The sequence below is a fragment of the Pan troglodytes genome, chromosome 7 (genome assembly GCF_028858775.2).
Source record: "Pan troglodytes isolate AG18354 chromosome 7, NHGRI_mPanTro3-v2.0_pri, whole genome shotgun sequence".
Classification (NCBI taxonomy): Eukaryota; Metazoa; Chordata; class Mammalia; order Primates; family Hominidae; genus Pan; species Pan troglodytes.
Window position 1 is genome coordinate 59,938,403 of NC_072405.2, and position 14,941 is coordinate 59,953,343.

At 38.9% G+C, this 14,941-nt stretch overlaps 1 protein-coding gene across 4 annotated transcripts in view; it reads right to left on the bottom strand.

Moving 5' to 3' along the window:
• Positions 1-14,941, bottom strand: part of PXDNL (peroxidasin like) — a 497,888-nt gene that overhangs the window by 51,921 nt on the left and 431,026 nt on the right. For 3 of the 4 annotated variants that reach the window (XR_010159545.1, XR_010159546.1, XM_519754.8), the window contains exons 18-19: positions 3,017-3,151; positions 393-601 (exon numbers count right to left, since the gene is read on the bottom strand). Coding sequence is in view for 2 of the 4 variants with exons in the window: in XM_519754.8 (XP_519754.6) it covers positions 393-601; positions 3,017-3,151 (344 nt within the window). In the remaining 2 variants the exon portion in view is untranslated. The other variant, XM_063817092.1, reaches the window with a different exon arrangement.

Below are 14,941 nucleotides of genomic sequence, written 5' to 3' on the forward strand. Positions count from 1 at the left end.
GAATAGCCTAAGTTAGCCAAGTTACTACAAACTTTCATTTCTCTTTTGTTAGATGAACCCCAAGAAGTAGATATAGTCAGTACCAAGTGATTGGCATTTGATCTTTGGTGCAGAAATCTGAAATGCAGTAAGAAGGCAGAGGCCAGTTTTGCCAGCAAGTGTCCCCATTCTAACAAGGTTAGTGTGGAATGGAAGAGGATGGGCAGGTTGGGAGCCTCTCTTTTTCCTGGTGTCCACCCCTTCATCATCTGTCAGATTTCCAAAAGGAAAGTTCTGTGTTGTTGGCTTTTTGCATATCCTTCTTTAAATTGCATAATCTTTACCACTGAAAACAATTCAAGCATGAGAACATGCACATCAATCCAGATCGTGCTCATTGCATTATTACTGACCTGCACAGCAGTCTTGCCACACTCGCAGGTCCACCTTCGGGATCTCGCTGCAGCTCAGGTAATCCTGTGGGTATTCTGCCTTTACAAAGACATCAGCCTGCACTTGCTGAATGCTGTCACCATTGTCACAAAGCACCCGGCCCAGGGACGCCTGCTTCAGCTGAGTGAGTTGTGCCGGGGTAAATACTCCAGGGTTTTCATACCAGAACCTGGTAGTCAACCAAAAAAAAACATTGTCGTGGGTCTGTGGCCTGAGAACTCAGCTGCATGTCAAACAGCCACAATGCACCAAGAAGAGCTCAACATAAAAGACACATACTGAAAGAATTATGCTTGTTCTCCAACTGAGTATCCTTTTAATTCTCTCCAATATTTACAACATTCTTAAATCACATGCTTCTGAACTATCACTTTCTACTCAAGCTTTACAAAATGATTCAAAGGAAAGTTTTCTAAGGTTTTACTCCAAATAAGAAAAGTCCATTATTACATTTTAAATTTTTTTTAATTTTTAATTATTTTTTGAGACGGAGTCTCATTCACTCTGTAGCTCAGGTTGGAGTGCAGTGGCATGATCTCAGCTCACTGCAACCTCCACCTCCCGAGTTCACGCAACTCTCCTGCCTCAGCCTCCCAAGTAGCTGGGATTACAGGCTCCTGTCACCATGCCTGCCTAATTTTTATATCTTTACTAGAGACGGGGATTCGCCATGTTGGCCAGGCTAGTCTTGAACTCCTGGCCTCAAGTGATCTGCCCACCTCGGCCTCCCAAACTGTTGGGATTACAGGCGTGAGCCACCGCACCTAGCCCTATTGTTACATTTAAATTCCATGAACTAACCTTAGAAACTGTCTGAGCAATGTAGCATTAACATGTTTGCCTAAAAAGAAAAGAGCACTTTTGATAATTAATATATACTATTTGGTTATATCCATCAACTAGCTAGAATAAGCACATTCAATTTTAAATGAAAGGATACAATCAATTTTAAATGAAAGAACTATTAAAGTCAATCTTTGGGTACATTCAGCAAAGTCAATCCTTGGGTTCATTCATTCAGTAAATATTTGAATATCATATGCCAAGCACTTTTTTGTGCTGAGTATAGAGCAGGAAATTAAGATGGTAGGGAAAAAGACTTCTTGCCGCTATCTTGATGTTATGGACTGAGCTGTTTCCCCCTAAAATGTATATGTTGAAGTCCTATGCCCCAGTACCTTCGAAGGTGACTCTATTTGGAGACAGGGCCTTTACATAGGTATTTAAGGTAAAAATAGATCACGTGTGTGAGCCCTAACCCAGTATGTCTGGTGTCCTTATAAGAAAAGGAAATGTGGACATAGATAACAGAGGGAAGACCACGTGAAGACACAGGGAGAAGATGCCATATACAAGCCAGAAGAGATGCCCCAGTAGGAATCAATCCTGTTGATGCCTTGATCAGCATCTAACCTCCAGAATTGTAAGAATAACAAATTTCTGTTGTCTAAGCTATCCAAGCTATGGGACTTTGTCACAACAGCCTGGCAAACTAATGTATATGGGGAAGACAGCTTAACCCCCAAACTGAAGCTTTTTCAATTATTTTCAGTCTTTGACTGCACATATTTTTAAACTATTGCCAATTGAGCACATTAACCCAATTATGTGAGTCAAGAAATTCAGTGTTAAAAATGATTTTAAAAAATTAATGAAATATGCTATTAATTGTTACCAATGTGCAATAAAGGGAATTAAATCCTTTGCTACTTTCTCTATAATTTGTAAAGGGAAGGGATTTAAAGTATAGAATAATTTTTATTGTAACTTTAATTAAAAACTAAGCTCTGGGCTTTGTTTCAAGTCTTATATACATCGTCTCTGAAATAATACAAAAGGTTATATTGTCAAACAGATTCACAAGATTCCTAGATCTTACTCAACACTAAGCTTCACTAATGATTCAGAAGATACCATGCCCTGGAACATACTTGATTCCAAGCAATAGAAGAGCACGTGTCCACTCAGGAGAGGCTGCTTAGGTTTGTATTTCTTGGTTTTTATTCTTGGTTAGTCTTGGAACAGTAAACAGATTACATGACTAACTTACATTCTCCAGCCTGCTGTTTCCCATTATTTCATGATTAAATTTATTTACAATGAACACTTTAGATAAACCAAGACATTTTAGAGAAGAGTTCCCAGTTATCTTTCCACTTGTAAATGCCCTCATAATGTAATTTAAAAGGAGATCTGGTCTAGGGTCATCAGATCTTCCTCCATGAGAATGAAGGGAGGGAATCTCAAGGCTGCTATCAATTCCTTCCTTCTCAACATCATTGAAGGCTGCAGACGTCCTATGGAATAGGTACAATGGTTATTCACACTTTACAGATGAGGAACCTGGTTCTGAGTGATACATGTCTAAAGTTAAACAGCTGTAAGTGGTGAGACTCAGATTTAAGCACAACGTAGTCCATCTAGCCTTCATCCTCTCAATCACCAATCACCTAATGCTGTCTGATATTTATTATACTCAATATGCATTAAATCATAAAAATATGAATCACAATGTTAAACATATACATTTTGGGTCAAAAACAACTTTTGTGATATTTAATAAGTATAACAGATAATCCTTCACCTATCTCCATCTCTTAGCCGCTGAAACTGGGTAACAAACAGGCACATAAGTGTTGGTCCCACTCTCGTACCGGGAATCAGGTCTTCAACCATAAGGGCGGGCCAGAGGTCAATGTCACCTGGAGAGCCGTACAACCTGGAACAGAGACAGGCAGACAGCACACGCCTGAGACTGGAAGTGAAATTGAAAATATTCCTTATGTGAATGACCACCAAGCATTATTTTATCCACCCAAAAAAAGAAAAGTAGATATGATTACTGTATTCTCATTTCACGGGGGAAAGCACTCAAATGAAGGAACCCTCAGGGATCACCCCATAGGCAGGAGGCAGAGTCATAACCTAACCAAGGACATATGACACCAAGCCTCATGCAATGTTCCCTGTGCAATTCTTTATAATTATTCTCTAAACATATGGAGTATAACTGTATATATATATATGCAAGTGTGTGTGTGTTATGTCATGTATAAATGCATCTAGCTAATTCCTTCAGAAATACATAGAAAATTAACAATTCAGCATTGAGAAATGTCCACATCCGTGTATATGCTAGGTATGCTAAAAAGTCAATAGAAAATCATAATTTGCGGAGATGATAAGATAATAGTGTTAGGTAAGTTTTCTCTTGATAAAAAGGCAATAAGTATTTGATCTAAGATTTGAAGCAATTTTTGAAAACAACAAACAAACAAAAAAGCACAATGCAAATGTTGATTATAAGCCAACAGCCTTGGCTCACCAGAGAAAGAAAATATGTCCATATGCTTGACACTCCCAGTAGGAGCCACTCTGATTGTTTTTTTTTCTGTACTCTAATGACAAACGTGACACCAACTTAACTTGTCCCTTGTTTTATTTCATACATATGATTCCCTAAACTACAAATAGTTTAGTTTGCATGTTTTAACCTTGTCACAAATGGAAATATAGTATTCATACTTCCTTTTTCTCACTCAACAGTTTACTTGGCGACGCAATTGTGTGGTTGCATATATTTGTACTTTCTTCATTTTCTCTGCTGTATAGTAAACAGTCTATTACTGGAAACCATTCCAATTTAGTTTAGTTACACTGGTGATGAATACTTGTGAGGTTTTCAACTTTTACACTATGAACATTCTCTACGTTTCTTCATATGCACAAGAGTTTCTCTAGACTAGGTGGCGTCAGCAAATTTTTACCATAAAGGGCCAGAGAGCCAGTATTTTCAGCTTTGTGGAACAACTGTGGGTTCTGTTGCAACTACCCAACTCCTGTTTTGCATAAAAGCAGCCATAGACAACATATAAACAAACAGACATAGTTGTGTTCCAATAAAACTTTATTTACAAAATTAGAAAAGTAGGTCAGATTTGGCCACTTGGCTGTGGTTTGCAGATCCCTGCTCTAGATTATGTTGTGCAAGAGCTAGAATTCTGAGGGCAGAGTATAGTGTCTTCAATTTTAATAGTTAATGCCAAACTGCTATATGAAATTGATGTATGATTCATATTCCCATAATGAGTACACGGAATTACTCTATGATAGATATCCATATGTATATCTTCAATTTTAAAAGACAATGCCAAACTGCTATCCAAAATGGATGTACAATTCATACATCGACAAGAAGCATATCAAAATTTTCAATGTCACCTGGAGAGCTGTACAGCCTGGAACAGACAGGCATATTATTCCTCGACACATTGTAACTTATTCCATTTTACTTTATTTTGTAAGTCAACTCTCATCACTGCTGCCCTTCCCCACTTTCTCCTTCTTGGTTTCCGATAATAGATGGACTTTTTAGATTTCTAAGTGCCTGCCTGAATGTTTGAGTGCTGTTTAATTCCGGTTTGAAGGTTGTGTTATTGTTTCCTCCTGTTTCAATTCTTTTTCTGAGAGATTTTTCCTCTGAAATGTTTTGATTTGCATTTCTGTTTTCTTGTTACATAGCTTTATTTGAAATACAAATCTCTCTCTCTCTCTCTCTTTTAATTCCTATGCATTTCACGAAATGAATTTCTGGTTGGGTAGCATACTCTTCTTTCACTACAGGGAAGTACAGTCTTTTTGATGTCTGTTTTGGTGATGATGGGGAGAAGTGAGAGTTAACATGTTTTGCTTCTCTTCTCTCTCTCTCTTTTTTTTTTTTTATACTGAGTCTTGCTCTGTCCCCCAGGCTGGAATGCAGTGGCAGGATCTCAGTTCACTGCAAACTCCACCTCCTGGGTTCACGCCATTCTCCTGCCTCAGCTTCCCGAGTAGCTGGGACTACAGACGCCCGCCACAATGCCCGGCTAATTTTTTGTATTTTTAGTAGGGACGGGGTTTCACCGTGTTAGCCAGGATGGTCTCGATCTCCTGACCTCCTGATCCACCCTCCTCAGCCTCCCAAAATGCTGGGATTACAGGCGTGAGCCACCGCGCCCAGCCTTGTTCCTCTTTAAGTGCTAGAGCATCCTTAATTTCATTTCATTCTGCTTTAATGTCACCATCAAATCTGAAGGGGCACTATACCCTTTCTCTACACACACACACACACACAGACACACACACACAAAGCCAAAGCCATTTCTGGACACTCTCAGATTTGTAACTGGTGTTGATAACTTCCAGGTTTCCAGAATTTCACTTGACAACTTAGTACTTGGTGGTGGAGTTTTTCCTTCCAGGGGATTTTTTTTTTTTTTCTTTTTAAGAGACAGGGTCTCACTTTCTCGCCCATGCTGGACTGCAGTGGTGCAATTGAGAGGTGACAGCGTGCTGGCAGCCCTCACTCGCTGTCGCTGCCTCCTCAGCCTCAGTAGCCAGAGCCCACTCTGGCTACCCTTGAGGGGCCCTTCAGCCCACCACCGCACTGTGGGAACCCCTCTCTGAGCTGAAGGAGGCCGGAGCTGGCTCCCTCAGCTTGCAGGGAGGTGTGGAGGGAGAGGTGCAGGCAGGAACCGGGGCTGCGCAGGGTGCTTGCGGGCCAGCGCGAGTTCCGGGTGGGCATGGGCTCAGCTGGCGCACACTGAGAGCAGCCCGCTGGCACCACCGGTCCCAGGCAGTGAGGGGCTTAGCACTCGGGCCAGCAGCTGCGCAGGGTGCGCCGGGTCCCCCAGCAGTTCCGGCTGGCCAGCGCTGCGCTCGAACTCTCGCGGGGCCTCAGCTGCCTCCCTGCGGGGCAGGGCTGGGGACCTGCAGCCCGCCTCCCCCACATCGTGGGCTCCTGCACAGCCCCAGCCTCCCGGACGAGCGCCACTGCCTGCTCCTGCTCCACAGCACCAGGTCCCATCCACTGTCCAAGGGCTGAGGAGTGCAGGAGCAGGGCAGGGGACTGGCAGGCAGCTCCACCTGAGGCCCCGTGCGGGATCCACTGGGTGAAGCCAGCTGGGCTCCTGAGTGGAGTGGGGACTTGGAGAACCTTTATGTCTAGCTAAGGGATTGTAAATACACCAATTAGCACTCTGTCTAGCTCAAGGTCTGTAAACGCACCAATCAGTACTCTGTATCTAGCTAATCTGGTGGGGACTTGGAGAACCTTTATGTCTAGCTAAGGGATTTTAAATACACCAATCAGCACTGTGTATAGCTCAAGGTTTGTAAATGCACCAATCAGCACCCTGTGTCTAGCTCAAGGTTTGTAAATGCACCAATCACTGCTCTGTGTCTAGCTACTCTAGTGCGGACTTGGCGAACTTTTGTGTCTAGCTCAGGGATTGTAAACTCACCAATCAGCACCCTGTCAAAACAGACCAATCAGCTCTCTGTAAAATGGACCAATCAGCAGGATGTGGGTGGGGCCAGAAAAGGGTAAAAAAGCAGGCTGCCCCAGCCAGCAGTGGCAACCCCCTGGGGTCTCATTCCACTGTGTGGAAGATTTGTTCTTTTGCGCTTTGCAATAAATCTTGTTGCTGCTCACTCTTTGGGTGTGCACTGCCTTTATGAGTTGTAACACTCACTGTGAAGATCTGCAACTTCACTGCTGAGGCCAGCAAGACCAGGAACCCACTGGGACAGGACGGGAGGAACGAACAACTCCAGACGTGCCGCCTTAAGAGCTGTAACACTCACCGCGAAGGTCTGCAGCTTCACTCCTGAAGCCAGCAAGACTATGAACCCACCAGAAGGAAGAAACTCCGAACATCAGAAAGAACAAACTCCCGACATGTCACCTTTAAGAACTGTTAATACTCACCGCGAGGGTCTGCGGCTTCATTCTTGAAGTCAGTGAGACCAGGAACCCACCAATTCCGGACACACAATCACAGCTCACTGTAGCTTCAAGCTCCCGGGCTCAAGGACTCCTCTTGCCACAGTGCCAGGACGCCCCAGCCTTTTCTGTATTTTTTCTTCCGTCTTTCCCATTTCTTTGTCCATGGAGATTTTTTAAATTAGCTTACCTTTCTTTTTCCCAATCCACAAACTTCCAGTGAACGTGGATTTCCAGTGGCAGCTCCGATAACTTATTTTCAAACTTGCCATTGAAACTCATGCCATTTTCTGTGTCTCACTAATTGAAGGTATGAGTCATTTGTTATTTTGTGTTCTCTTTGTTGACCTTACAGATTTGGAAAAGGCTGTGGTGAGAGATTTACAAGTAAGGGACAATTATTTTCCTAGGGCTAACCTGAAAATACGTCTTTTTCAAAAAATTTTTGGTAATCTGAGGGGTGTGAAATGGTGTTTCATTATGATTCTGGATCTTCCTAATTAATTATACAATTGAATATCTTCTACGTGTTGATTGAAAATTTAGTTTTTTTCTTACGTGAAATGTGTATTTATACTTTTTACCCTTTTTTAATTGGTTTTTTTTTTTACTGTTAATTCTCTATATATTCTGAATGCTAATACTGTGATCTATGTCCAAATGTATTCCTTGTATTTGTGGTGCTTTTAATCATTCTCATTATGTTAGATTCTGATGAAAATATTTTCTTAATCTTAAGGTTATTTTATCAATTTTTATATCAATTTTACAATTTTTTGTACCTTACTAAAAATTTCTTTCTTTCCCCAATGCCATAGAGATATTCTCTTTTATTTTTTGTGAAGTTAAAATTTTGCCTCTCAGATTTAATTCCCATATCTATCTGGAATTGATTTTCATATATGAGATGAGATCAGAATCCATACTCATTTTTAATCCAAGGGTAGCCACTTGGTATCGCACCACTTACTGAATATGTCCTCACTTCTCACTAATGTTTCTTGCAGCTCTTTCAAATAGGATATTTCCATATATGAGCCCTTTTTCTTGTGGCTTTCTATTCTATTCTATTGTCTTAATTACTAAAAGCTTTATATCAGGGCATCCAATCTCTTGGCTTCCCTGGGCCACATTGAAAAAAGAAGAATTGTCTTGGGCCACACATAAAATACACTAAGAATAGCTGACGAGCTAAAAAAAAAAAAAAATCACAAACTCATAGTATTTTAAGAAAGTCTATGAATTTGTATAGGACCACAGTCAAAGCCATCCTGGGCTGCGTGCCTCCCACAAGCTGCAGGTTGGACAAGTTTGCTTTATAGGAAGGGTTGCTAACTGGAACATCAAGCCACCCTACCATGTTCCTCTTGGCCATCAGCTTTACCAGTTTAATTTTAAAATCAGCTATTGATGCCACAAAGAAGCACTACTAAGCTCTTCATTGGCACTACAATAAGTATATCATTTGTGGGAAGTACTGACCTATCAATATTACTCAATCTTTCTACACCTGAGAATGTTCGTTGTCTCCACTCTTTAATAACTATCTGTAAGTCTTTTAATTATCATTACAACACAATGCACAACTTGTTAGACTTCTTCTTTACCTTTTCTTCTCTTTGGAAGAGCAATTTTTCTTTATATTCATTCCCATTTACTACATAGAGTATTTGCAAAAAAAAAGTAATATGGCAGTTTTATCCTTTCTGATCTTTATCTTTTTCTTATGTTATTGTCTTGATTATACTTTTCAATACAATTTTGAAGTTGCTGCCATTTATGTCTATTCATGTTTTTAAATGGAATGCTTCTAACAATTAATGCTTACAATGTATTTTCGAGATGTTCTTTATTTAGTTAGTATGTTTCATTTTTCCTAGAATTCTAACAGCCTTTCTTAAATTCTAGAGAAATGTTGCATTTTACATGGAATGTTTTTTTCTGCCAATACTGAAATAATCACCTTTTTCTTTTTCAATCAGCTTATGATCTAAATTATATCAACACTTTAAAAATCTTGGACTAATTATATTACTGAAACGAACCTATTATGATCATGTTATATATGTACGTATATATGGCATTCAACTTGAGTTTTCAATGCTTTGTTTATAATTTTTATATACATTTATATGAGATGTTGTCTTGTAAATTTCCTTGCCTCGTACTGTTATTGTTTATTTTAATATCAAAATGTTACTGGCCTGAGAAAGTAAGTTAGATAGTGTTCCTTCTTTTGCATTCCCTAAATGACTCCATGGGCCTTTGGAACCTCCCAAATTACATTTATAAATGGAACACTAGGTTTGATTGAAGAGCATATGTCAAAACTTTTTCTGAAAATCTTCTTTCCCACTTAGGTCTTCTAGAGTCTTTTGCCAAAGCATTTTGTTTCTCTTTATTGTTCTGTGTCTTATCCTGTGTTTCCAATAAAATGAGTAAAAAAAAAAAATTTGTCCAAGGCTGCACCAACCTCCAAAATAAGTAAACAATATTTTGTTAGGTAAGAACTAAATTTTAATTATTGCTATGAGTTGAGTTGTGTTCCCATGAAAAGATATTAACATGGGGAAGTACTGCCCCCCAGTATCTGCTAATATGGTAATACTATTTGGAGGTAGGATCTTTGCTGATGTAATCAAGTTAAGATTAGGTCATTAGGGTGGACCCTGATCCAATATGACTGGTGTCTTTATTTATTTATTTATTTATTTATTTATTTATTTTTGAGACAGAGTCTCACTCTGTCGCCCAGGCTAGAGTGCAGTGGTGCAATCTCGGCTCACTGAAAGCTCCACCTCCCGGGTTCATGCCATTCTCCTGTCTCAGCCTCCTGAGTAGCTGGGACTATAGGCACCCATCCCCACGCCCAGCTAATTTTTTTTTTTTTGACCAGAGGCCCAAAAGATATGATTTAATAAGAAAAATAGAAACACTAATGACAGGTTAACTGCTAAATTATGGCTACTGCTGACTTTAACTTTCATAACAATAGTGAATTTTTTTATTATTATACTTTAAGTTTTAGGGTACATGTGCACGAACGTGCAGGTTTGTTACATATGTATACATGTGCAGAGACGGGGTTTCACCATGTTAACCCAGGATGGTCTCGATCTCCTGACCTTGTGATCTGCCCGCCTTGGCCTCCCAAAGTGCTGGGATTATAGGCGTGAGCCACCGCTCCGGGCCATGGTGTCCTTATCTTTAAAAGGGCAGTTTGAACAGAGACCGAGAGTGAGAATGCTGTCCTACAGCAGAGGCAGGGACTGAGGCACTGCAGCTGCAAGCCAGGGAAACCAAGGGTTGCTGGGAAACCACCAGAAACTAGGAAAAGCAAAGGATTCTCTCCTCCAAGATCCTGAGGAAGCGTGGCCCTGCTGACACCTTGATTCCAGACTTCCAGACTCCAGAACTGTGGGATGATAAACTTCTGATGTCTTAAGCCACCCAGTGTGTGGTCCGTTGTTACGACAGCCTAGAAAACTAATATAATTATGACCTTCCATTGACTTTATGCTAAATTCACTCCTAATTTTTAAAACAATTTGCCTGCCAAAAATGAGACTATTGTCCTAAATCTTACACCTGCTTATTTTTAGTATAATGTAATTTTAATGTATCTTTGAAGAGACCCTTCAATTAATTTTTTAATAGGCTTGATTTTGTACAGCAGTTTTAGGTTCACAGCAAAACTGAGTGAAAGGTACAGAGACTTATCATACACCCCTGCATTACTTCTTTAAAATAAGTTTAAAAAAAAGATATATTGATCTCTGAATGGTTAGAATTAAATTATGCAGAATATGAGAAATAATAATAATGGAAATCAGAAAGTTACATAGGGTCAGATTTATGTCTATGAACTATAAGAGTCCAGAAAAAAATAGTACTTAGAAGTTTTAGAAGTTAGAACATTGAACTTTCCCAGAGAGTATAATCCTGGCTTTGTTAATTTCAGTTCTTCATCATTGATCTGTTTCTCATGTCTTAAATAATTCAGCTAAACATTAACTATTCCTATCCTTATTGTTCTATATTACTTTACCATGGCTCACCACAGCAGCTCCAAGAAATGTTGGGAGTCTTCGTGCACATCCTATATAAGTAACTTATTAATCATGTAGAGCCTATGTCTGGAAAAATAAATCCTCTCCACTTTCCTTAGACGGAAGTCTGAGATCCATAAGCTCTCAAAACATTTCTTATTAATTCATCTGCATTACTCTGGAGAATGTCAATTCTATTTTTTTTTTAACTTTTTCAATCGTAGACATTGTAGCTCTTCTTTTGTGGTTATAATTGGTCATTAGTAAGATTATAAAGCAGCTTCTGTATTAATAGCTTTGGTATGTCATTTCACTTGTCAACCTTCGCCCCCAAACCTAATGTTAAACATTTGTTCCATACCTTAAAATGATAATCCAATACAAAGCGGCATGGTTTTATGACAGCAAAGACATCTGTAATCTGAGATGGCATCCGAGGGCACTGTCCCTGAAAGTGAGAATGACAATACACACCAAGCCCCTTTCTGTTGTGTGCAGCAGCAAATACAAAGGGCGATGGTACCTTTGGCCAGAATTCCCCTAAATGCAGACAACATGAGAGAGTACTGCCCAAAGCAGGGTTGCAAACTGCCATCATAAAATCTCCTGGCTTTGGTAATGTACCATCTAACTGTGTTTAAATTTACCTTTTAACCTTTTCCATGATTGCAAACCAAAAACACACATGGAATAATAAGAGTAAAGAGTCTAGCTATATTTAAAAAAAGTGGTGCTTTTGTCGGTATTTTGATATACAGAGAGTTGAAAGAAAAGATTTGCAGACCTTGAAATGAACTATTTCTTGCCACAGAGACCACAGTGTCAATCCATATCTAATTTCATAATGACAGTTTGACTTAAAGTTGGCTTTAGAAGGAAGGATAATAATAATAATAACTTTCATTCAGCTGGATCATTCACAGAGACACAAGGGCAGAGGTCCTGTATGGAATCTTTTCAGGGTTATACATGCTCACCTGATTCAGAGAGTGCAAGATAGATATGCAGCAATGTATGGTGTTAATGAAACAAATAAAAATCCTTCCCCAAAACACAAAGGAAAGGTGCTTTGTGATAAAGTGTCCTTGTGGAAAAGCTTTCTGAGAGACATCTGGATTTTCAGAGCAAATATGATCATTTAGTAGCTTTTAGAGAAAAAATATATTTGAAACATGTCCTTTGGCAAAAAAGGCAAAATGCCCTTGTGTACTCTCACACAGAACAAAATTTCCTCTGCCTCAGGATGACTGCATCAATTTAAAGGAAGTAAATGACATTTTACATCAGAGAAATTAAAACAATGAAAACATCCTACCCCACTAGCATGATTAGTCAGATCAAACACATGGTACAAAATAATCTTATGATTACCAGCACTGAAATAAAGGTGAATGACAAAAAAAAACTTATGGTTAATTTGTCATTAATAACACCAGACAGAAAAATTGTTTCTTTACTTGGAAGAAAATTTTCCCAGAATACTTTTTATTAAAAGCTATCTCGGGACTCTAGATACCTAATTTCCTCAAAAATCTTAAGGACATCACATTTTTGTAAAAATAAATTCTTCTACAATTAAAAACGTATGCATTTTAGAAAACTATATATAAAGCTCTATGTTAACAAACATCTCTGTAACAGAAATAGCACAGAAAAGTAAACAAATGGGAAAAATGACTCAAGCGACTTTTGTTTTTAAGCAAGTATATAATACTATTCATTTTTTGCTTTTATGGGAGGAGGAACTTTTCTTTCTACTACTACTTTAAAGGAGGAAAATAATCTAAGCTATTTATATAAGATTTTACATAGAACTAAAATGTGATAGTCATCAAATTTTCAAAAGCAGAGTACAGAATATAGAACTCTGTAATTATGTCTAGTAATAAAAATAATCATCTATACTTTGTTTTTTGATTAGAGGAAAAAGGAAAGAAGGGATATAAATATAAGAAAAAAATTAAGAAACAGAATAAAATCAAAGAAGGCAGAGACATCAACAACAAGACAGAGATAAGTCCAGGCAGTCATTGAGACTGAGATAGACTTCCACATATGAAAAGAGACAGGTCCATATCCAATAAAAATTCACATGTATTGAACAATAGCATATTTGAACAATACTTACAGCATGACAGCTATTAACAATTATATCATTTTTTAACTCCAGTGGAGAAATTTGCTTTCTCCACTGGTTACATACAGTAACCCTTTGAAATCCTGGGCCTGAGACATATTCTCCTTTTATTTAAAAGGTTGACTAAATAAACATCAAGTATTAAAGACACACAGTCTCCAGGTGAGACTCCCTACATCATAACCACAGAAGCAGAAAAATAGCTAAAAAGGAAAAAAAAAAAAAAACACTTTCCACTGTGTAGGACAATGTCATTAAATGTTATGTTTACACACTACATAAGATTAGTTAGCATACATTCTGGGGTAAGTAATCTACAGTAATAAATCATGCTTTTAATTTCTGATTGAGAAATTAAAGATTAACTTTCCATTCAATCCACATATTCCTAAGGATTCCCTGAGTTTTCTAGCCACCAATCTAGACTAAAAAACGACTAATTAACAGCCCCTGATTTAAAGAGCATAGGCCAGTCAGAAGGCATAAACAGATATTTAAAACATAAACTACGTTTTTATACCATGTGATATGGTTTGGCTGTGTCCCTGCCCAAATCTCATCTTGAATTGTAGCTCCCATAATTCCCATGTGTTGTGGAGGGGATCTGGTGGAAGATAACTGAATCATAGGGTGGTTTCCCCATACTGGTCTCCTGGTACTGAGTAAGTCTCACAAGAGCTAATGGTTTTATAAGGGGTTTCTCCTTTCACTTGGGTCTCATTCTCTCTTGCCTGCCACCAGGTAAGACATGCCTTTCACCTTCCACCATGATTGTGAGGCCTCCCAGCCGAGTGGAACTGTAAGTTCATTAAACCTCTTTTTCTTTATAAATTACCCAATCTCCGGTATGTGTTTATCAAGCAGCATGAAAATGGACTAATAGACCATGGTATTGATATAAAAGCAGATAACGAATAAAAGAATAGCTCTCCATTGGTGGAATTCAAGACATTTAACAGAAATGTTGGGTGATTTATTCTTTTTTTTTTTTCGACATAAGATTCTTGCTCTGTCACCCAGGCTAGAGTGCAGTGGCGTGATCTCAGCTCACCACAACCTCTGCCTCCCAGGTTCAAGCAATTCTTCTGCCTCAGCCTCCGGAGTAGCTGGGACTACAGGCACGTGCCACCATGCCCAGCTAATTTTTGTATTTTTAGTAGAGATGGGGTTTCACCATATTGGCCAGGCTGGTCTCGAACTCCTGACCTCGTGATCTGCCTGCCTCGGCCTCCCAAAGTGCTGGGATTACAGGTGTGAACCACTGTGACTGGCCAGGTGATTTATTCTAAGCTTCAGAAATCACACCCCTATGTCAGGATACTGGCAGTAGTAAGATAGATAGATGACTGATAGAAAAAGAGACAAAGATAGATATAGAGAGATGACAGAGAATTAGAAGCAAGTGATAGATGACTGATAAAGAGAGGTAGAGATGATATAGATAGATAAGAGATAAGAGAGATAATAGAAATAGATAATAGATATATAGGTAGTTAAGTGGATAAATAGATGATAGATGGAAACCTTGTCTCTACTAAAAATACAAAAATTAGCCAAGCA